The sequence below is a fragment of the Bombyx mandarina genome, chromosome 25, assembly GCF_030267445.1.
Source record: "Bombyx mandarina strain Sakado chromosome 25, ASM3026744v2".
Taxonomy (NCBI): Eukaryota; Metazoa; Arthropoda; class Insecta; order Lepidoptera; family Bombycidae; genus Bombyx; species Bombyx mandarina.
The window spans coordinates 2,930,292-2,953,446 of record NC_143231.1 but is presented as its reverse complement, the minus strand read 5'-3'; the positions used below and the strand labels follow the sequence as shown (position 1 = coordinate 2,953,446).

General features: G+C 36.9%; 1 protein-coding gene across 3 annotated transcripts in view; it reads right to left on the bottom strand.

The window, feature by feature from the left end:
- pxb (putative Hedgehog signaling attenuator pxb) overlaps positions 1 to 23,155 on the bottom strand; it is a 211,150-nt gene that overhangs the window by 33,950 nt on the left and 154,045 nt on the right. For all 3 annotated transcript variants that reach the window (XM_089738571.1, XM_028175569.2, XM_089738572.1), the window contains one exon: positions 13,026 to 13,577. In XM_089738571.1, the coding sequence (XP_089594697.1) occupies positions 13,026 to 13,556 (531 nt within the window). In that variant the 5' untranslated portion in view covers positions 13,557 to 13,577. The remainder of the gene's footprint in view (positions 1 to 13,025; positions 13,578 to 23,155) is intronic.

Below are 23,155 nucleotides of genomic sequence, written 5' to 3'. Positions count from 1 at the left end.
CAAAACAATTTGAAAAAACTAATTCGTTATTGGAATGATTCGGGTCCAGTTTACTGTTAAATTGTAAAATTTCAACTTCATCTAATGAGATAATGAATAAACTCGTTTTTTAAACCTATTTGTTCAAACAACTCACTCATTGTACATTGTACAATTTTGATGTTGTGACAGAAATTGCCCAGCTTTTGAGACTGTTTCAAAGTACTTTTGTGCTTCGGTTGCCCCCAACAGCTAGTTTATTAAATTCGCCCTGGTCTGAAAGCATACCTATATAAAATTATCCTTTTTTCCAGGTAAAGGCTGAAGACATACAATAGTCTTCAGTCGCGAACCTGCGGCCTCTCGTATGAAAGACATGATAGTGCTAGATCAATCATGTCATCAGCAAAACTGACAAGGGAATATTAGAAATATCACAGAAATGTGTTCCGAAGCCGAAAAAATCAGAATAAAAACGGTAATTAATTCGTGAAAGTTCTCGAACTTTCGTGAATTATGATTATCGGGTGCCCGAAAGTTTCGCCGGGGCTTCCGAGAGACGAAGAGAGAGAAAAAATTGAAGTTCCCCCCGAAATAAAGAAGTGGAATTGAATTTAATTATTCAATTAATGGATCGAATTATTAATATTAAAGGGTCGGTTCAGAGTTTCGGCGTCATCAAGGTTGTTTTTTTAATGGGTCAAGTTAAAACCTGACTCGAGAGAACGAGAAAAACTTTTTACCCCAATGCAATAAATAACTATCAATCATCATTCATTCTGAGTACATATCTTAATTTTTGTGAAGAAGACGAAATATGCTGATAATATGAAACTACCCCATTTTTGGCAACAAAACAGTGTGGGTTTTCTATTGCCTTGCCTTGAGAGGCTATTTCAGCTTCGCTCTAACATGTAGGTGAGCTCACGGTGCTCAAACCGGAGTGTTGCTAGCACTGGCCCTAGCAAGAGCAGTGCTTCGCAGAATCTACCACCGTATCGGAAACGCGACCCACTGAGAAAATCCGGCGGAAACTCAGTGGCTGTGCCTGTGGGAGGACTTGCTGTCGATCTAGTGTTAAATGGCGAAATTGAAGCTATATTTACCACACCACATTATAAACAAAAATTTTATTATTACTTTTATTTGTCATACCACAATATTTTGGTTTATTATTAACACAAATAACCCATAAAACTACAGAGTACATTCTAGAAAAAAGAATACCAAAACCAAATGAATGGAACGCCCAAAAAGGAAGAAGACAAACGTTGTCTCATCAATCTCAAACCCCATTGCTTGTACAAACAAACAAACGACCAGAACTAGCCTCCACGATAATGACAAAACAAATTTTCATTTAATTACCATTTAAAACAATCGAAACATGATTCTGTTTAGCGCACCGGAAAGATATCGAGGAATAAAATATAAAGGGGCCCTTATTATGCGCATATTTATAAGTCTCAGGTTGCGTTGTCATTTCGAATGATTATGTAGATTGCGGGTGCGTGTGTGTGTATCTAAGATAAATGGAAAGTAGTTTTTTTTTTGTCTCAGTTTGGATGGCCAGATGTTTTAGGACCGTGAACGGCCTCCTTCGAGCCAAAAACCTTCAAGAAGCTCTAATAAGAAGCTTATTAATTACTGAGCCACCTTCGAACCTTCAAGGAGCTCCAATAAGAAGCTTATTAATTACTTTTTTTTATTTTAAATGACAGACGAAGGAGATCATAGCTCACCTTGTTGAAAATAGTTATCTATATATTAATACGTGAAGCAAAAACTTTGTATCCCTTTTTACGAAAATTGCGCGGACGGAGGAGAATGAAATTTTCCACACTTATAGAGAATATCGAGAAGAAGTGCACAATGCTAATATTTTTTTAAAGTAATGCATAAAATATACATTAAATCAATAAAGAAAACATTACACACACTATATACCATGTATTTGACGCACACACGCATGCATACTATTTATTGTCAAACTTTTGTTCTTGACGTCTGTTGTCAAATTGAGATTATAATATATTGTTTGTCTTTGTTAATATTTTTTATAGTAAGTATAGTCTTGGCGAAATTTGTGATTATAGAAGTATAAAATACAATCATAATAGTGTACAAACTTACAATTCCAATTAATTATAGTCGAATTTCGACTACTGCGGGACCTCTAGTTATATATTAAAAGACGACATACGCTTCGCATCGTGAATGTATGCAGCTATCTTGATATGTGAGGTCAATGTATTTATTGCATCGAAACTAATTACTGCTCTTCTTTCTATAATACTATAGCACTCAATTATCGGTTATTGAAAATATATTAATTAAAACCTACAATGTACTATGAAAAAAAAGTCTTATATTTATTTCATGCAAGTAACTTTAAAAACAAAATCGAATCTATGTGATTATCTAATATGTTTGTTAGATAATATTAGGTTCTATTTCCACTTGCAAGGACTCGGGTAAAAGCTTTCTCCAAAGATAGCAAATCTTCTCTAGATTGGGCTGTTTTAACCCAATTTGTAGTTGCTAATTTCTTTATACCTTCTTCCCAGCTAGTATATGGTCAATGTGCAAATGTGTCACGAGGCAATGTATTTACCAGCAATTAAAAAAGCAATGTGTAATGATAAACGCGTCCCAATAATAATAGCCTTGTATTTTGTAGTTAAACAAACGAAGATTCTATTTCGGCACGTGTTCAATATAATTAATATGTTGCGGTAATTAATATTATTTGCCAATTAACTAGCGCTGAAGTGTACATAAACGTTACACGGTGGTTTACCCGTATGCTGATTAAATTTATACATGTGTATATCTTAATTTAGGGATGTCCAATCGGTATGTTTCGTTGAAATTTTAAAATAGCTGAGTCGCGAAATTTAGACCATGAATCATACATTTTTTGTTATTTAGTTATGGCAATCGATGGTTGGAAATGATGCAAGGTTCCTAATTGCCGCCAACAAGCTAGAGATGGAATTTTAAATTATACGATAACTGTTTCCCATGTTAAAATAATCTTATGAGTCTTTCACGGCCTAATTATGATGGTGGGGAAGCTGTCCACAGTGACCAGTTTTCGTAAGGGCTCTATGAATTTATATTGCCCCCACGCTGTTCCAATTGATAATTTCTTACAATGAGCAGTGGCATATTTGTTGGACCTTCTAAAATCCCAAATAATAGTTTAGAATCGAATGGACTTATGTTCGTTTGCCGGTAAAGTAAAAAATCGATAAAAAGACTGCTACGAATCGTCGAGCTGCAAACAAAAATCGATATGGGATCAGACCACCGCGAAATTCTCCTAAAGTATGACTAAGGATAACGTGTGTGGATTTTCCTAGAGGTGTCAACATTATATCGTCTTAGTTTACCAACACCTTAAATGATGTCTTAATCACTGCGATAAAGCTGTTCGGACCACAGGAATTTGATTCCGGAAACTGCCCTACAAGTAAGAACTATGCTACGCTATTTTGAATTGAAAAGAATCATTTTTTGTTTTGTTCTTTTCAAATATCTGTTTTACGCAGCTGTGATAAATACATGTGACTGTCAAATTATTTTCTTATTTTATTTGGATAGGTAGGCGGAAGAGCTCACTGGTCACTTGACGTTAAATGGATATTACGCACAGTGGCTATGAGCTTTGCTTAGTTTGTTTGAATTTTAGTTTATTATTATTCTTTCACGTCATCACGTCATTCTACTAGATATTACTGGTGGTAGGACCTCTTGTGAGTCCGCACGGGTAGGTACCACCACCCTGCCTATTTCTGCCGTGAAGCATTAATGCGTTTCGGTTTGGAGGTTGTTGCAGCCGTTGTAACTATACTGAGACCTTAGAACTTATATCTCAAGGTGTATGGCGCATTCACGTTGTAGATGTCTATGGGCTCCAGTAACCACTTAACACCAGGTAGGCTGTCAGCTCGTCCACCCAGATAAGCAATAAAAAAAGGTATTCGGAAAAAAATAGAAATTGTAACGGTATTTGAAAGCGAAATCATTCGGCACTATCACACTGATTCTTAGATGATTCATTGATTTTCTTATTCATTTTACTTGAAATTTTGTCATGAAAAATATGTTCTATACATAAATATAAAAAAAATGCATGTATATCAACTTATACCTAACTCAATTACGAAATAATCATCATTTTTCTCACGTTAAAAAAGTGTATGCTATGCGAGCCGTGGGCTTCTTTGAGAGGCGCGTCGCGCGCTATCGCTCTCCATCGCTTCACGTATGTGGGTTAACGACTTTATACAGTAGCTCCGTATAAATTCGTAATGATTTAAAATAAATAAATAAAAAGTTTTTATATTTATTATTCAACTTTCATTGATACGAATTCATTGTCCAAAACGGGTTGATTTACTATGGTTATTGTACGGCTTTGGAACATACTCGTATTATTTATTTAATATTGTGTGCTGACAGATGGATAAACTCACGAACCGCCCGCTATATGATCCGGAGATCACAAAGATAATGCTGCTACTCACCTTGAGACATTGTATCAAAGTCTATTATCGTTAACAGCTGTACTTCATAAGGGAATTCATACATAATATTTGCGGTAGAAATAGGAAGAATTTCGTTACCAACCCGCGCGGCATTCATAGAGCGACCCACCAGTAAGCATTTAGAATGACGTTAGGCTTGGTAGGCAGCGGCTTGGCTCGGCCCTTGGCATTGCTGAAGTCCATGGGCGACGGTAACTACTTACCATCAGGTGGGCCGTATGTTCGTCTGCCTACAAGGGCAATAAAACAAAAAAAGGCCCGTCTGGCGTAACGGTGAAGTCACAAAATAATAAAAAAACGATGATACGTTTATGCAAAATGTCACACAAAAACTTCATAAATTAAAAATAGAGTGTTAACATTTCGAATATTCTATGTCCTACACAATTCTGAAACTGCTTTAATCTCGCACATTCTATAAATTCAAATACCGAAAGGCGCACCTCTGTTTGAATTAGCGCTCAAAAGCGGCAACATCAAAAGAGTTTTGAACAAACACTTGGGACACATTCAAATGGTACAGAGAATCAACGCGAGTGATGCACACAAAACATTTATATGACGTGATTCTTCATGTAAAATTTTAAAGGAACATAGGGTTTGTTTGTCATTGAAATTGCATTGGTAAGCGGAGAACAGATGGAGGCGGACAGGAGGACTTTAATGGTGGTATGACATCTTGGGAATCCGCGCGGGTAGGTACGATCGCCCTGCCTATTTTTGCCGTGAAGCAGTAATGCGTTTCGGTTTGAAGGGCGGGACAGCCATTCTACTGTAAAATTGAGATCTAAGAACTCATGACTCGAAGTGGGTGGCGGCACTTACATTGTATATGTCTATGGCTTCCGGTGATCACTTAACACTAGGTGGGCCATGAGCTCGTCCACCCATCTAACCTGCTTCACGGCAGAAATAGGCGAGGCGGTGGTACCTACCCATGCGGACTTATAAGAGTAAAACATCATGTATTATGAGTATCTAAATAGTATAAGTCGTATATATAAGTATAAAAAAATATAAGTATGTATAAATATAATGGTAATTACGGTGTTTAAATAAGAAAAGACGAAATTGCGTTTCTTCTAAACAACAAGAAACAACATTTAATGCCCTTTCTTCAATAATTCTTTAACACACATTTCACAACGTCCATTAACCGAAAAATTATTTAAACATCTATCAATTGTCATATGACAGATTGACATTCAATCATTCATTACATCTCCCCCGCTGAAAAGACAATTGTAAGAGGCAGTGAATGGTTTTACAATTGTTTATCATATCAGATAGACACTGGAGACAACTTTGTTATATGGTAGAGGTTTGATTCTGCTTTTTTGTGTCCGGTGTCAACTTCATAGATCGATTCTGAAATCTTCTTTAGTATTTTGTATGGCCCTGTTCTCAATTCATCCATTTTCTTCCTGTTTAGTTTATTTCCATTCTCCACATAAACACTATCTCCTTCTTCCAATTTATACCCTTCTCTGTACTGGTCAAATATATTTTTATTATAATTGTGAGATTTTATTGTGTTTTCTAAGGCTAATTTTCGATCTCTTCTCAAATCTTCTGTTGTATAACTTGTTTTCAAATGTAGTGGTAGAATACTCACATTTTCACCCTCTAGAAGGTACCTGGGAGCAAACTTTGTAACTGTGTGTTCTGTTTCATTATATTTTGCTACGCATTCTTGTGCAATTGTTGTCCAAGATGTCTTCTTATCGCTTTCGTTTATTTTACATCTTATCTTATTTGTTAGTGTTTGATTTAATCTTTCGTTAAGCCCATTCGAAAAAGGCGCATCAACAGCTGTGAAAACTATTTTGATATTATTATTCTTTAGAAATTCTTTAAATTCTTTTGAATTTATGCCAGGGTATTGGTCTGATAATACCATATTAACGTCATAATTTTTTGTTACCTTTTGCATTAGCTTAATGAAATCATTGGAGCCTTGAGTTTTTGATGTACAAATATAGGCATACCGTGTGAAATGATCCACTAGAAGATGCAAATACCTTTTGGTTGATCGGGATCCTCCAAAGCCCCCAATAGTATCGATGGATACAATTTCAAACGGGTGTGTGGCTGGTCCCAAATGTGACATTAAACCATATTTCGACTTCCTCCTGGACTTGTTTTTAATGCAGGTTTCACACGCATCACACATTTTATTAATGTTTGCTGTAATATTTTTGGCTGAAAAGAATGGTGTTATTTTATTTGTCATCTGGGTTCTTCCAATGTGGCAGTATGTGTCATGGACTTTTTTTATTAGAGCTTTGCTAAGTTTTTCTGACAGTATAATCTTATTTCTTCTTTTATTTTTCTTGTAATAAACTTCATTTTCTAATATGTGCTTATTCTTTTCTTTTTGTAGGTCTGGATTTGTTAGCTGGTCATTCTTTATTTCTTGTAGGTCGATTAAATTTACGACCTTTAAAAAATCGTCATTATTATCATTTGCTTCTAAGACTGGATTTCGGCTTAAGCAGTCCGCTTCTTGATTTGATTTTCCTGGGTTGTATTTAATCTCAAAATTATATTGTGATAGATAATATGTTAAATCACCTAGTTCCTCATCAGTTCGAGCTTTAATGTTCATATTTTCCAGGGGTTTATGATCTGTGTATACCATAAATTCTTTTCCCATAAGCCAATGCTGCCAGTATTTGACTGCTTCTTTTATCGCCAGACATTCTAAGTATATTGCCTTCTTCTTTTTCTGTGCTTCTGTTAATTTCTTCGAAAAATAAGCAACCGGTTTACTCACGCCGTTTTCATCGTCTTGTTTCAACACAGCTCCAACTCCTTTGATACTAGCATCTGTGTAAATTCTTATCGGTGAATCTGGGTCAAATATTTTTAGGATTGGTTGTGAGCAAAGCAATGCTCTAATTTTATCAAATGCTTCCTGGCATTCTGCCGTCCATACAAATTTCACATCTTTCCTTAATAAGTTATGTAATGGATCGAAGATAATTGCACTATGTGGTACAAATTTATGATGAAAATTTACTTTTCCCAAAAACTGCCGTATATTTTTCCTTGTTTCTGGAATTGGGAAGCTTTTGACAGCAGTTAAATAATCTTTCAGAGGTCTAACTGAATTGTCTTCTATTATATGACCCAAGTATTTAGCATGGTGACTTGCAAATGTACATTTTGAAAACTTCAGTCTAAACCCTTCCTTTTGTATTCCTTCCAGTAGTCTCGATATGTGTTGTATATGTTCCTCAAAAGTTTTAGAAAAAATTAAGATGTCGTCAATAAAGTTTACTGCAAAGTTAGATAGTCTGTGTTTTCTTATAATATTGCTCAATATTCTTTGGAAAATCGCTGGTGCAGTCTTTAACCCAAATGGGAGACAAGTCCATTGAAAATGTCCTTCTTGTGTCACAAAAGCAGTCTTATGTCTATCTTGAATTTTCAATGGGATCGACCAAAATGCTGAGTTTATGTCTAATGTAGAATAATACTTACAGTTTACTGTTTTGGTCATTAAGTCCTCTATAAGTGGGAAAGGTTGTGATTGTGGAACTACTATTTTGTTTAAATCTCTGAAATCTATGCATAATCTTGTTTTTTTATCATCTTCTTTCTTATATGCTAGAGTTACAGGAGCAGCAAACGGGCTGTAAGATTCCTCTATCAAATTTTTCTGTAGTAGCTTCGATATTTGACTTTCAATTTCTGTTCTGTCTTCAATTGTGCATCTGTACGGACGCTTATAGCAGTATTTATCTACCATCAAGTCTATATGGGCTTCATAATCCTGCACAGAGCCAACATCATATTTGTCCTTAGCAAAAACAGATTTGTATTTATCTACTAACTTCTCAATTTTTAATTGCTGATATAAATCTAGATGATTTACAGACATTTGAAATTCATCAATGTTTACATGTTCATTGAAATTAATTTCACACAATTTGTTGGTATTTATAGTAGTACCCTTTTTTACTATCTCAGAGTATAGTTCCATCTCTATCTTCTCTTTCTCTTCTATTCTCTCTTTAAATGTTTGTTCTTTATTTTTGTCACCTAGTACATCAGGAATTCCGACATTTGTTACATTATTCTCATTAGAACAATGTTCATTTGAGATTATGTTTTTCTTTTCGGGATATTGTATGATGTTAAGTTCTTTATTTTGTATTAATTTGAATTTTTTTATACAATCCAAACCAATTAAGAAGTCATAGTTAAAATTTTCATTATCCACCACAAAAATATCCATATTTCTTTCAATATTGTAGATTTTTATTTTTAGCGTTACCATACCTTTCGTTTTTTTCTCACCATTAATAGTTTTTAAGTTTACAACTTGCATATCATTTGTCTTCTGTTTCTCTTGTATTTTCAATAATCTTGCATTAATTAAAGAAACATTAGATCCAGAGTCATAGATTCCAGAAACCTTCAAAGTGTCATTTATTTGTAAACTTATTTTTATTAATGGTGGTATTTCTAGTTTTTTGGGTTTTTCTCATTCAGTTCTATTTCCAATTCTGAATTATTGACTGTTTTTACCACAGCTTTTTTATTTTTTTCTTTGAACCAACAGCTGTCCTCTGGGTGGAACCGTTTCCCTTTTTTCTCATTTAAACAGATTGGGCATGGTTTCTTTTCGTCAATCTTTTTCCCTTTATTATCTAAATTATATGAGCTGTTCCTTTTTTCATATTTATTTTTCATCACCAGATGTTCCAATTTTCTTATCTCATTGTAAAGGTCTTCCGTTCTTTGTAATGTTTCTTTGTCAATCTTGTCCGCCACATAATTGGGTAAACCAAATGCTATGAGATCAATAATTGTTCCGGTATCCACTGTCTTCCTGACTTCCAACAATAATTTCTCCTTCTTTAAAGCATACTCAAGTAAGGATCCCGATTGATATTTAAAGGCAAGAGCATATCTAGTGGAGGACCATCCTTTGTTCGCAAATGTCTCACAAAATTTTTTCTCCCATTTGCTCCATTCTGATTGTACTGTAAGCTTCATCAGCATACAACTGTACCAATCTACACTAGCATTTTCTAAGAAGTTCTTCAAAATTTCAATTTTTTGTTTATCCTCGTTTATTTGAAAACGTTCACATTCTTTATTAAAATCTTTGATCCACTGTAATGCATTTGAATTACGGCCGTTGAATTTTTCTATAATAAAATCCTTTGCAATTTTCCCTAAATTTTGTTTTTCTGGTTTCTGCTGTTTTTGTTCTTGTAGTTTTTCTAACAGTTTTTCAAGCATGTGATTAGAATCACTAGATGTCGATTCATAACTAACAGGTTGTTCTGAAATCTCTTCCAAATAACAATCATTGAATTGCAAATTTTGTTCTTCATCCAAATATGTTTTTGAAATTTCCTCCGTCACAGTTATCCATATTTTCCTCGTTTGATGCCTTTTTACTAAAGAGTTTTTTACTCTGGTGTAGTTAGGAGTAGTTGTGATCACCTTATGAAGATTTACGGGTTGATATTCGACTGGAATTCCAAAAACTTGTCCACTTGGTGTAGCAATGGAAGTTATGCATATGACGTTTGTTTTTCCATCCGCCATTGATTTCATTGTAAAATCAAATCTTAATTTCTCCATTTTCTCAATATATTAGCAAAAATGTTGTTTTATAATGGTAATTACGGTGTTTAAATAAGAAAAGACGAAATTGCGTTTCTTCTAAACAACAAGAAACAACATTTAATGCCCTTTCTTCAATAATTCTTTAACACACATTTCACAACGTCCATTAACCGAAAAATTATTTAAACATCTATCAATTGTCATATGACAGATTGACATTCAATCATTCATTACATAAATAATAAAAGTATATAAATTAGTTAAAGGAAAAAATAATTTCACAGAGATAGTCACACGCATCGCATAGTGAAAATATACTGAGAGACGTATATGATTCACCATAAAGATAGAAAGATAAACTCCATTGTCGCACACGGCTTCATTAGTGCCCGCATGTATCAAATATTTACAGACAGAGATAAAAAAGTTTTCTCGTAAGTTTTGATTACGTAGCGTCCAGAACAAAAATGTGTGTCTGAATTCTGAATGTCGTCTTAAAAAGAAAGAAAAATAAGCAAGATAACCAGGCTGTATAGCTAAGTTATACGAGAATGTACTATTTATGAATAAGAAAATTGAAAATTAATTCATAGCCCCTCGTAGTTACTAGTTATAGGTAGGCAAAAAATAATAAAAATTAATTATTATTCAGTCGAATGACTACCGCAATAGCGCCCCTGACTGCTGGTCCGAGGGGCGTGAATTCGATTCCCACATCTTCCAAACATTCGTGTCGTGAACAGGCTTATTTGCAATTTATCCATATTTATTAATATGTTTTAAATTTTCCTCTCTTGTGCACGTCCCATGTTTTTTTATACTAATCTAGTTATAAAGAAAATTGAAGAAAATTTACGAATGAGAAATTTCGCCGCTCGCCGTCACCCACTGCAGGACATATAGACCTCTTCCAATCCACACCATTGAACCTGGTCTTTGGCTCTATCTACCTGTTTATTGTTGGCCACGTTTTGAAGGTTATCGTACTACATAGCCAGGGGATATCTCCACTCAAGAGTCCGTCTACTCCAGCAATCGTCAGTTTAAAATGTCCAGACCACTGCCACTCCGGCTTGCCAATTCTCTGAGCCATATTGCTGACTTTAGTTCTCTATCGAATAACCTCATTGTATCATTTAGAGGAGCTCCAAGCACACTTTATCATTTTTTAAATGATTTTTGTACACCATACTTATGACTAAAAGCGTCAATTTCAGTGCACCGAATGCTACGCATACAGTTCTCAATTCGAAATTCATCAATGCCGGATACCATGCACGACAAGCGCAGTTAATGCTTGATCAATGCTTAGATTCACTTAACAAAGATTAAAAAACTAGACCCTTTACTATGTTAAGTTGGTAGTTTTTATCTTAATTCCTCACTTAGTTTATCAGATAGAATTTACATTACACATTAATTCCTGAAGCGAGACGCTCTGGATGGCTAAAAGATAATTTTAATCCTGCTTTTAATAATGCTGCTAATTAACATAGCGTCTCTCCGTAATCAAGGGAGTTTTTTAGTTTTCAAATTTATTATGCAGCTGAATTATCTTTGTCAAATAAACGAGATAATTTCTCACATACTTACATGTTAATAGTCTTGTTGGTAATGAGCCCGGATCGCAACCATAATCTTTATTGAATAGATTTAGTAATCTAGCTTAGGTGTCAAGCACACATTGGTATATGCGTTCCCAATAGCCACGATGCGGGAAACGAATTCTAGCTTGGGGTTTTGTGATTGACATATGAAACTTTCGTTTGTTTTACTTATCTGACTTTGGCTTTATAGATTCAGATTGATTTCTAGTTATAAAGTCCTTCAAAATATTCAGTGTGAACTCTACACGCTGCTCTACATGACGCCACGGACAGGCGTAGAGGAGCATCATTAAATAGAAATTAATCTCTCATCAAGTAAGTCACGACTTTAGATAGTGAGCAAGACGACGCGACGAGAAGTAGAATTCAGTCCTTAATTACGAATAATAAAATAGATATAGTTTAATTTTATGTAAATTATTTATACTATAGAAGCAAAATAACGACTAGTTATTTATTGTACACTGAATCCATTGGCAAAGGCTAGAAGCACTGTTGCCTCTTACAACATTAATATCTCAGCATTTGAGTGGGCGCCTGTCTAATCGAGATAAAGAGACCATATAGAATAGACCGTGTAAATGAATTATTTGTGATACAGCATAGGTAAGATCTCTTGAGAGCTTAATACCTTACTAAAGCAATTATTTAAAAGCTCAATGTATTTGTTTCATGAACGACATTTTTTTTAAATGAGTTTTGATTCTTAATTTGTTCTTCGATGGCTCATTGTGTATCGTACATATAAATATAATAAATAATTGCAATTAATTTCTAAATCATGTTTTTGGTGGCAGGATATTTTGTAAACCCACATGGGTAGGTGTGTAAGCCCACATTATTCTGCCTATTTTTACAGCAAAGCAGTAATGCACTGCGGTTCGATGAATGGTTCACCGGTTATCAAATTAAATTGTGACTTCGACCTCAGGTCTCAAGGTAGGCAGCGGCATTCACTCAGTGATGTCTGTGAGCTCTGCTAATCACTTAACAGTAGGCCTTGAGCTTCTTCACCCATCCTAAGCATTAAAAAAACCTAAATTGACTAATCATGGATATGGCATTTTAAATGGGCCACTTTGACAAAGCCCAATATTTCGCCCGGTTTTAAAGAAATAAAGGCTCATTCGAAAAAAATAAAAACAAACAATGCAAGTGCCAAAAATCAAAGCTATTTTAGATAAAGGACAACAATGGAATTCTGAATTGTTTCTGCAAAGTAACGGTATTACAACTCGCAAATAATAAATAGGATGAGGAAAATCAGACTAAAATTTTTTTACTAAAATAAACTTACTGGTTCCGTATCGCAAGTTTCTAGGTCAGGTATAGGATCGTCGCCGCAGTAATATTCTGACTGAAGGAACGGCGGTCTCGGCGGCGGAGGCAGGAGAAACTCTGGAGGTGGTCCCAAACAGTCGCACTCCGTCAGATCGGTGGGTTCCAATTCCCACATCGCGCTATTATCTAAACTAACACTATTCACAACCTGCTCACTGATATCACTACCACTTACACCACGTTTATTACGCTTAACATCTGTGGTTCTGTGTTTTATTAAATTCGTTATGTATAGTTCGTCATCGACGTCACTCCACACGTTCTTCCTGAGTTGGTCATTTTCGTCTAGCTTAACTTTAGCAGTCGCTATAACATTGATAGCTTCTCGTTCTGTCTCATATTTTGCTTGATTTTTTCCGCTATTGGCATTTTGTTGTTTTAAAACTCCTTTGTTTTTATTGTGATTAAAGTCGGACCAAACATCGCGTCGTGTCCAAACAGCGTTCGTCGACGCTTCCTTTGGACTCCCGTTGTATCTCTCGTCCATACGCAATCTTGAACGTTTTATCTGAAACAAATAATTGTATAGTTTTTAACATTGTCATGTTCTCGATCCAGTTTCGTGTTTGATATGCAACGTGCGGCTTCTACATGCACCGTAACCTCTTATTATTTAATAGGACTAACACCTCATTTTGTTTAACAAAGCCGCCTCAATTAGAGGCTGCCACGTTTGAGAGCACAATGGGTGCGGAGCCCGTATCGATATCATCGGAACGGCCTTCGGTTATTTTAATTTATTTTTTATCGTTTCAAATTGAACGGACGAGTTTCTAGGTATGCGCTCCGAAGTTTATTTCTTTCATATCGAGATGTAGCTTGATGTTTAGAAAGTTTAAAGTTCAGCGTTTTTCGATATTCCATTTTGATTTGCATTTCGTTTTAGAGTCGTTATTGATCGAAAGCCTCTGATCTCGTTTGAGAGCGTCATAGCGAGATTGAAAGTTTTTGATAATTTTAACATAAAACACACATTGAAACAAGTACGCGATATATCTGGCCGAGTAAAAAGATTTTTCTTATTTTATTTAGAAATTCAAGAATTTTATTTATTTTTGGCTGGAATTTGCATTTGGGTATAACATGTACGAGTATGTGCCATTTGGTTGAATAAATTGTTGCCGTTTTGTAGATTATGTATCTATATGCTGTAGATGTTTCGGGACTTCAGACCGCAACAAATCTCTTGACTTATATTATTAAGTCGATGTTTCAATTATTGTAGAGTGTACTATTACTTACATATGTATATTACTTATTTATACTATCTTTCTCTTAAATATAATTTTACTTACTTATACGTATACTTGTGAACTATTCTTTTTTTTTTTATTGCCCTTGTAGGCAGACGAGCATACGGCCCACCTGATGGTGAGTGGTTACCATCGCCCATGGACTTCAGCAATGCCGGGGGCAGAGCCAAGCCGCTGCCTACCGCTTAATACTCTCCACAAAATTCGTTTGAAGAAGGACATGTCATAGCGCTCGGGAAACACCGTGGAGGGGAGCTCATTCTATAACCGGATGGTACGTGGCAAAAAATATCCCTGGAAACGCACTGTGGATGACCGCAGTGGCTCCAGGTATTCTATCCTTTGTATCGAAATATATGACTGCCGTAAGCAAACGTAATGTATATATTTTTTTAATTCTAAACTTTTAAGTTCGTCTAAAATACTGGTAAAGTCTGGAAATCGACTAGGATAATTCCGTTTCATAATTCGCCTTTTTAGAAGCCCGCAAGCACGAGTCCTCAATTATGCATGGGTAAGTTTGCAAGTGGCGCAAGGTGAAAACTGCAAAAATTACGCGAAATCCCAACATGCACACTCTGCTTTGCGCGCACGATTTTATGTATGTTTCAAACACACGAATCTATAATATGGTTCAACGGGCATTGAAGCGTTCGTAATTCTTTTAAAGCACTTCAATCTTGAAATACCATTAACGGACGTGAGAAAATCATACAGAATGACATCGTTAAGTCGCTCAAGAACCCTTCGCGCTACGAGTGCCCGACGGAACAGTGACGTGACGTGAATGTGACGTTTAGAATGCGAAAAATTAATAGAAAGTGGTTGTGGTCCACAATTTTTTTCTACACACAATTATACAGGTTTTGCCTGCTCTATTATTCTTGCACCTCAAGTTCCTGGTTCAAGTACTTTCATAAAAATCTTAATCTTTTTATTTTACTTTTTATTGCTTAGATGGGTGGACGAGCTCACAGCCCACCTGGTGTTAAGTGGTTACTGGAGCCCATTGACATCTACTACGTAAATGCGCCACCCACCTTGAGACATAAGTTCTAAGGTATCAAGTATAGTTACAACGGCTGCCCCACCATTCAAACCGAAACGCATTACTGCTTCATGGCAGAAATAGGCAGGGTGGTGGTACCCGCGCGGACTCACAAGAGGTCCTACTACCAGTAACCAGTAATCATTCTCAAAATTAAATAATCTTCATATTAATACGCTTTTATTAGCTTCAGACGTATCTATGTTGATAACATTTGGTATACTTATTAAGGACCGATGACAATTCAATATTAAAAAAAATTAAAAAAATTGAAATTCAACAATAAAATGTAAAATAAATAATAGTTTAAAAATATTTTATAGATAAGTCTGTGGGTTAATTAGCTAGACGAGAACGACGACCGGTGCTTGGGGTAGTATGACTGTCCCGCCGTCCAACTCGATATGCATTACAGTTTTGAGGTGAAGACAACCAGGGTAGTGGTACCTACTATACGGAATTCAGAATACGAGTTCAGAATAAGTCATTACCAGCCATACCCGATTCTGCGGGCTGAAAAGTTAACAGTCGCCGTCGCCCAAAACACGTCATTTCGGATTCTGCCGAGCCACTATATACTTTAGGCACCCCAAGAACCGGTAACCGTTCTTGTCGGAAGGGTTAGAGGAGAAAATCAACTCTCAGACAACAGCCCACTGAGTTTCTCGCCGGATCTTCTTCGATCCATTGGTAGATTCTGCTAAGCATTGCTCTTGCTAGTGTTAGCAAATTCGCCAGGCTAGCCCCGTAAGCTTGTCTACTCTCTTGGTGAAGCCTGTATAATCCCTCGAGGGTACCAATATAGGTAGGCATCAAAAAACCACTACCAGTGAATATCAATATATACATTCATAAGTCGAAAGAATTTGACGTCCACACTTAACGTTGCGCCACACGTAATGTAAATGCAGATGCAGCTTGAGTGTTACTTAGTACAAATTCACAAACATTACTTAGACTTACTTAGCATCGCACCCGTTATGTCTACGAGAGCTTCATAGAAAGCGCAAACACGATAAAGAGCTTGCGAGTTTATTTGGCTTTCGTAAAGTATGTTTAAAATTTATGGTTTTAATTATATTTTTTGTGGAAAAAAAAACGATCTGCTCTTAAATTACAAGAGCCCATAGTCATCTTGAGGCATGAGGTCGAAGCCTCAATCACATAAGCCGTGATCTTTAAATTTGGTTTCGAAAATACAGCTCGCTTTCCATACAGTTAGTTATAGGTAAATATATTATTAAAACAGGTATCCCGAAGTGATTGCTTTTTGCATTATCTCAGTTCTCGGCCTGTAAGAACCCCATTAGTTCGTCCTGTAGACTAATTACGCTAATTGCAAATGTGTTCTCGTAATAAATTAATTAGTTTCGTGTATAAATGAAAGTACATTACTATGTTTGTCTTTAGAGGAGTTGGTCTTGTTTATTTTTGTTAGAAACTTTTACGACGAAGATCAGTTTCCGTTTTATTATGAAGATTTGTCATCAGCGCTACACGAAAGTATTGTATGTTAACTGTATTATTATCGATTCTTGATGCGTGCGCAAAATTTCACGGACGTCTGAAGTCGTTGAAAATGACTTTCAAAGATTCCAGTAAACACAAAATTACCGTCTTTTCAATTAGAGCTATTTTCAACACTGGAAGAAATCTCTATAAGGGAAAACCCTGTCCATTACAACCGTCTTCAACGTTTGTCTTATCAGCAATCTATTGCGTCTTGGTCTTCTCATCAAATTAAATATATAGATGTGACCCAATCTCACGTATCTTGTGAGCACACATCACTACATAACAACAAGAAAGCGTGTGCTCATCCTAGAAGCCACGTTCACTCGCATCCGGTCATTTAATAAAGCAAAAATGCAACCTTCCGATGGAAATCAACAGTGTAAAATCAAGTCATAAAGCCGTCGCTCCATATTACCGTAACTAATAGTGGTTATACCTAATAATGGCGTTGTTAGCGAAGATTTTACGAGTACCTAAACATTTGAGTGTACGAACCATGAGTCACCGTGCTAGGTGGTCTGTGTAAGGATCCCTTTGCGTGGCCCGCACATTTCGAAAGTTATTGCTTTCGTTTAATACACGAGCTTAACCGCTACACAGAGTAGTCACGTTCAGTTATTAAATACAATTTGTGATTTGAGTAAACGCGCCAACGTAATTCACGGTGTGAACTGGTTACTGGAGTCCATAGCACAATGGGAACTTCCTTCAATTATAAAAAAAAAAACAATGGGAACGCCAACATTGAGATACTAAGTCCACATCTCGATTATATAGCATAACTAGCTTTTGCTCGCGACTCCGTCCGCGTGGAATAGTTACTTTGACATAACGCTAAATTTTACCCCCACTTCACTTACGTTGAAAGTGAAAATATTTTTGAATTATAGAATGTTAAGGAGCTATTTAAACCCCTATTTTGAAACATTCTTTATTGGTGCTCCACTTGTATTTGCCTTACCGTGATGTTATATAGCTTATAGCCTTCCTCAATAAATGGGTTATCTAACACTGAAAGAATTTTTCAAATTGGACCAGTAGTTCCTGAGATTAGCGCGTTCAAACAAACAAGCTCTTCGGCTTTATAATATTAGTATAGATGGATGTGTCTTACTTAAAACCGGAAGGTATAGATGCTACACGTACCAGAAAGAGCCGGATTGGTGGTACCGACCAATTCCGAGGCCACGTTCACTGATGATATCTATGAATCGGTAAACATTATGTATAAGTGGAACTAGACTTCTCGTGACCACCTAAAGCGATTTAAAAATATTCATTTTAACATCGTCGGAAACGCTATATGAGCTGAACTGATTCACAATTCATTTCTACAGAACATTCTCATCACACCCGCTTGCCGATCTCACTAATACTTCAAAATTATTAACTACCAAACCTACTGTTCATTACTGCACTGTGGATTACGTCGGTCGAGCCATTAGCCACAGCGACGCTAACGCCAAAACAAACATTTGAATACACCGCATCTTCAGCTAGAGCCTGTGTCAACTGCGTCTTATCCTACTAACACAAGGGTTAGATTAGACATTGCCGATTCGATTGTAATCGTATTTGTGTTATAGAATTAGGACTTGTTCTGAGACTAGCATTGCTATTCAAGCAATACTAATGAAACAGTGATGGATGATCTATGATCTAACTTATTAGTTTAAAAATTTCGAATAGTTATTGATCTATTGGTAAGGCGTCGTGTGAGCTCATACAGGTAGGCAAGGAATTTTTTTATTGCTTTATTTCTTTGATGGTTGGACGAGCTCACAGCCCACCTGGTGTTAAGTGGTTACTGGAGCTCATAAGCATCTACAACGTAAACGCGCCAACCACCTTGAGATATGAGTTTCGAAGATCTCAGTCTAGTTACAACGGCTGCCCCATCCTTCAAACCGAAACGCATTACTGCTTCACGGCAGAAATAGGCAGGATGGTGGTACCTACCCGCGCGGACTCACAAGAGTTCCTACCACCAGTAAACCTACCTTTTACGTATTTTGGCCACGAAGCAAGAATGACTTCTGTTTTTGAGGGTATGGGCATTGTAAATGAGACTTAGATCTTATGTCTCACGGTAGGGAGGACTTACGTAGCGATGGCTATGGGCTCCGGTAGCTCCTTAATACTAGAAAGAGCGTGAGGTCGTTCTAGGAGAAGTGAAAGCGATTTCCGCATATATTTTACATCTGACCTACCTTCATGATAGTGATCTTACTATAAATGTATATAAGCTATAGAATAGACAAGAAGCAACCTATTATTACCAATGTTCAAGACTAATATTAAAATTTTATTGGAATTCTTCTTTTAGGACTGGTTTTACGACACGCAAATGCTATCCGCATGGAATTTGGGGTTATCTGGTCATTTCGAAGTGTTTCGTTTTGGATAGGGATGCGAATGCAAGAGATTTTCATATTACATTAGCATCCAAAGACCAAGTTTTTTTAAATTATTGCTTAGATGAGTGAACGAGCTCGTAGCCCACGTGGTGTTAAGTGGTTACTGGAGCCCATAGACATCTACGATGTAAATACGCCAGTCGCCTTGACATATAAGTTCTAAGGTCTCAAGTATAGTCACAACGGCTGCGCCAACCTTCAAACCGAAGCGTATTACTGCTTCACGGCAGAAATAGGCGGGGTTGTGGTACCTACCCGCGCGGACTCGCAAGAGGTACTACCACCAAAGTTATCTATAATACAAGTATTCAAATCTAAAATTGAATCTTTTAGAAAATGATCACCACAGTCATAGTGAATCTTTAGAAAGCTACCCTACCCCATAGCTTACAAAAAAAGATGTAATTTACATTAACTAATCCATTATTAAAGCAAACATTATGACAATATTTGAACGAACTATTTACGCCATTTGAAGAGCTTTCATCTCGTAATGGTGCGACAAACTTCAAAAGCTCAGATGCCGTTACACGAAAATAGAGTTATTTTTGTTGAAAGTTTTTCGTTTCTGATGCGAACGAATCTATGCGCAGAAGTTGCATTGCATTCGTTTGTTTTTCACGACAGCTTTTAAAAAGTTGAGTTTCGGAATACATAATCTATTGTTATGGAATTTAAAATATTACTTTTACGGTTTGATAATTTTTACGGTTTGATATTTACGTTTAGCATTTTTTATTTTATTTCTGTCGGTTCAAATACTTTACGGTTTTTGTGGTCACGGAGGATCAAGGGCTATGTATTTACATTTCAAGATTGTACTAACTACCGTAAAATATTGGCGAAAACTTCTTCGAAATAGATTTATTCGAAACTTGATAAAACGAAGCAAAAGTGACATTAAAACGAGATAAAACAATACGAAAGAATGAGACAGAACACTTCTGAATGTTTCACTTCTATCGCGCGTGAATTACACGCAGTTTTTTTTTCATTTACGTTTTACTGCTTAGAGGAAGAAATAGCTCTAACTTTAGACCCGACGTTGGCGTCCCACCGATGTATACTCTACAATAACAAGCAGCTACGCTACGCTATGCAGCTATGCTACTATCACTGTACCTCTCACCTGTACATCAGTCATACCACAAGCAAGTCGATCACACAAAAGAAGCCCAGATCAATAAAATCATCCAGTTGAAACTGGATTGGGTCGGTTAAGTTTCAAAAGAAAAACCCAGTAACCTAATTCTCACTTAAGAATGAGCGAGTCAAAAGCGACAAGCGTATATCTGTGACTGCCGAGCCTTTGCCAAAAGGCGTTCACTGCCAGGGGTCGGAATTCGTTACTGATGGCCCGCCTTATCTAACAGTCATAGATTATGCAGCGTGTAGATGTGAAGAGGTTTTTGACGTGACAATGTCTTATAATTCGACGGAGCGGGCTGCACGCACGAAAAAATATGACCCATGCGGCGTTACCTCGCTCTGAGGTGTTCCATTTAAGGCTTGAAGTGCAAGCGAGAGCGCGCAACGAGCGACAAAGAGGCACAATCGGCCTCCGTGTTCGGCAGCGTTCGACATCTGTCTCTCTCCTACTTGAGTGAGCGATGCATCCGCGTGGACAGCTGCTATACAATAATACATTTACATGTTTTCGTCAAGTATGAAGTTCAGTGAAAAGTGAATGTGTTGTCAATTGTTTATAGCAACGATAATTGCGATAATTTAAAAATGAAACTATTCCATCAGTATTTTCTTATGGCGTTGTCACGTTCAACTATCGTCAGTAAACCGACTTTACAGACAACCGTTTTTTTGTAGTAACTACTATTGACTACTCATACCCGATCCTGTGGACCGAATGGTAAAATTCGACGTCGCCTTAAGCACGTCATTACGGATCCTCCCGATCCATTAACGGTGCTTTTAGATACCACAAGCACCGGTCACTGTTCTCGCCGAACCCGTCGCTTGCGACGAAAGGCTCGATGAGTAAATTAACCCATAGACACAAAAATAAAAACTTTGTAAATTTAACAAGCACGCTTAGGATTTCGATTGTCTTCCATGTTTTTATTTAAAAGGTTTTTTTAAAAGTTAGGGAGCAAAGGATTTCGTTTTAGTATTGAGCACAATATTTTTTTAAAGCTTACACTCTTCAAACATAAGATGTAAATGAAAAGCCAATTCAATACTGCAAACACACATATTTTCTTGCCCTACAGTTTATTCGCTAGTCGCTTATGGGGCTATCTATCTATCTACGCCTACAGATGAGCCTACAGATGAGCTCACGGGCTCAACCCCTAAGTCATTTGCTAACCCTAGCCCTAGCAAGAACAGTGCTTCCATCAGATCCAATAACCTTTGCATTAGACGACTTCAGGTCTAACACTAAGAGCGGGCTTAGGGATCCCGGTAACCCTACTCGTCGAATTCGACAGAAGCTGACGTGCAACCTAACCCATGCATCAGCCCGCTGAGTTTTTCGCTGAATCTTCTCAGCGGGTCGCGATTACGATCCGGTAGTAGATTCATTCGCGGAGTAATTGCTTTTGAGTTGTTAGGTCTCCTTCGGAGGCGCTCGGGCAGTTGTCAATCCCAACCCTCCTGGCTGCGCCTTTGCTCGCCCACCTGTCCTGGTGAAACTGGAAAGGCCTCCAAGCCACCAGTAATCTTTCAAAAATAAAAAAACAGTGCTTCGCAGAATCTACCATCGGATCGGAATCACGACTCACTGAGAAGATCAGTGTGTTGTGGCTATGAGTTAGCATGCCGAACTCTTCGTCGTAACAAGAGTTCGACGAGGACGGTGACAGCTCACATCTGTTCGGCATTATTCTATACGAATCAAGAGAGGGGTGACTAGACTTGGCAACAATTCAGGTTGCTCGCATATTGAGTTCAACGTTTTGTTTGAGACTAGATGAGACATTGCCAAAAATTCGTTCTCAATTTTTTTTTATATGTAGCTTTTTCCTTTTCATATTTATTACCAACGAGCAACGTTAGTGAATAAATACACTTTTATATGTATCTTTATGATTTATTTGTCCGTTTTTGTCAGTGGTTTCGTTGTTTTTTTTTCTAATTTTCGGTTCGGCCAACGAGTCGTTGTGCCTATAAAGCTGATTACTGGAGAGCAATAAATAAATAAAAATAAATGTATTTTTTATAAACTACCCACACTTAGTATTAGTGCGAAAGTACTACCCACATCAGTGTGAAAGGGAGTTTATCTGTTTATAGAACTTTCACTGCTTAACTATTCAACTTATGATCATGAGTTCATGAAATCATGAAAATTACTATTTTTGTAGCTTAAATTAAAATAATCATAAAGAAGTAACATATGAAAGCGCAAAAACGGGTGAGATGAAGTTTGATACATTTTTTGGCATGGCAAGTCGTCGTGGCCTAAAGGATCAGACACTTGGTGTAGTCGTGGCGAGCGACGTGACTATGCCGGTGTTCAAATCCCGCAGGCCTGTACCAATGTTTCTAATGAAATACGTACTTAACAAATGTTCACGATTGACTTCCACAGGGAAGGAATAACACCGTGTAATAAAAATCAAATCCGCTAAATAATAATTTGCGCAACTACTGGTGGGAAGACGTCTTGTGAGTCCATATAAGTGGGTTCTACCTAACACCCTGCCTATTTCTGCCGCGAACCAGTAATGCGTTTCGGTTTGAAGGGTGGGGCAGCCGTTGTAACTATACTTGAGACCTTAGAACTCATATCACAAGTTAGGTGGCAGCATTTACGTTGTGGATGTCGATGTGCTACGGTAATCCCTTAAATCAGGTGGGCCGTGAGCTCGTCCACCCACCCACCTAGGCAATA